A 1744-nucleotide genomic window follows, 5' to 3' on the forward strand; every position below is an offset into this window, starting at 1 on the left:
CAAGTCAAGCCAGAAGGAGCCTGCGGTCCAGCGCTCCAAGTCCTGCAAAGTCCCGGGGCTGGGGAAGCCCCTCGCGTTACCTCCCAAGCCAGAGAAATCCTCAGGGTGGGTCACCTGGTCTCGGAGCATCGGCTGACCTCTCCGTGTTGGCCTGAGGAGGAAAACCCCACTTACGTGGAGGAGAGAGCCGAGGCTTGGGGTGTTAGGTGGAGATGTTGCAAACTGACTATGAAGTTGGTGGCCAAGTTCTGGTCTCCCCAGCCGGGCCGCAGGCTGCCTCCTCTGGTTGGGGGCGGCGTGGGAGGTTATTTCTACCGGTCTTCATTTCGTTCAGCTTTCTTCAGGTTTGCCTTGCGACCTTTGTCCACTGCATTCTAGGTCAGAAGGATCGTCGCCCAACTGGCTGCAAGCCCTGAAGCTGAAGAAGAAGAAGGTCTGAGGAGTCACCGCGGTGAGGACAGGCCCTGGGCCCAGCTGGGGTTGGAGAGTGGGGTTCAGGGGTGCGGAGGCCCCCTCTGCTCTCCATCCCCCTTTTGCCAGCACATGGGGCCGAGCTCGGGAGGCTTGATGGATCCCTTGGCTTCCCCTCCATTTTGTCCCTAGAATAGGACATCGTCTGGCTTGAGGTGGACGAGGAGGAGGGCTCCATCCTGGCCTTCCTCTCTGGGCTCAAGGACAGTCCCTGTGCCCTGCGGCTGTCCTGGGACCCTTGGGGATACTCACCGGGTCCCCAGCAGGGGCCGGCCTCACAGCTGAGCTCAGTCTGGGGGCCAGGATGGTGCGGGGGAGGAGGGCAAGCAGCTCCCGCGCCCACCGCCGTCTTCTCAAAATCTTCTCTCCCTCCCGGCGCAGGTCCTTCCCAGCCGGCAGTCTCAGGCAGTGCCCGTTCCCGTGGGGTCCCCAGCGAGGAGACAGCTGGAGCTTCCCCATGCCCCAGGCTGCAGCCTCTGTCCCCCTCCACCTCTGAGGAGCGTCTGGGGAGGCACATTTATGCACTTTGTGTCACCTTCCCGACTCCCCCGTCACCTTCCCTCCCAGCCCGGGTTCCCTCGTTAGTGGTCGAAGGTTCTGGTCCCCCCCACCTCGCGCTCTCTTCCCGCCTCCCTCTCTGCTTCTTCCTCCAGCCTCCCCTGGGTTTTCTTTTGATACCAATTTATAGCATTTTTTATAAAAGCCTTTGATTTTTGTAATGGGTGGAGCCCAGCTCCACCCCGGGTCTCCCTCCACCCTACCAGGTGCCCCACAGAGACCAATCACATTTTGCCACTTAAAATAATAAAGTTTTTTGGGAATTGGTGCTGCCTAGGTTGTGGTGTGTGATCATGGCGCCCGTCCTCCTGCCCCCTGCCCAAGGCCGTAGCTGGGAAATGCTGGTTTCCCACCAGGAGCTCACTCTGATAGCGAACATGTCACCACCCTTGCACTCCTGGGCTGGGTGTCCCTGAGGAGGGTAGACTGGTTGTAATAGGCTGATTGCTGAATCCAACAGCTCCCGAATCTCAGCAGCTTATTTTCTGTAAATAGACTGCCCAGTCCCGGTGGGTTGGTGGTGGGGGTGCACTGTGCCTCACAGTCATTCAGAGCCCAGGCTCCTTTCCTATTGTGGCTCGGCCATCTGCAGGGGCCTTGGAGTCCTCCGTAGCATCTGGTGGGGGAGAAGGAATTGAATGTCATTGGCCGGCATTCAGTTCTCCTCTGCTAAATGCTGGGGAGACTGGGAAATGTGTGTAGTTTAGCTATGCAG

General features: G+C 59.2%; 1 protein-coding gene across 1 annotated transcript in view; it reads left to right on the plus strand.

Annotated features, from left to right (window-relative positions):
* The window catches only part of TNKS1BP1 (tankyrase 1 binding protein 1), a 24549-nt gene extending 23252 nt beyond the window's left edge, over positions 1–1297 (plus strand). The window contains exons 9-11 of the mRNA XM_011379062.2: positions 5–105; positions 379–451; positions 853–1297. Coding sequence (XP_011377364.1) covers positions 5–105; positions 379–439 — 162 coding nt within the window. The 3' untranslated portion in view covers positions 440–451; positions 853–1297. The remainder of the gene's footprint in view (positions 1–4; positions 106–378; positions 452–852) is intronic.
* Positions 1298–1744: the final 447 nt, after the last annotated feature.

The sequence above is a fragment of the Pteropus vampyrus genome, unplaced genomic scaffold (genome assembly GCF_000151845.1).
Source record: "Pteropus vampyrus isolate Shadow unplaced genomic scaffold, Pvam_2.0 Scaffold352, whole genome shotgun sequence".
Classification (NCBI taxonomy): Eukaryota; Metazoa; Chordata; class Mammalia; order Chiroptera; family Pteropodidae; genus Pteropus; species Pteropus vampyrus.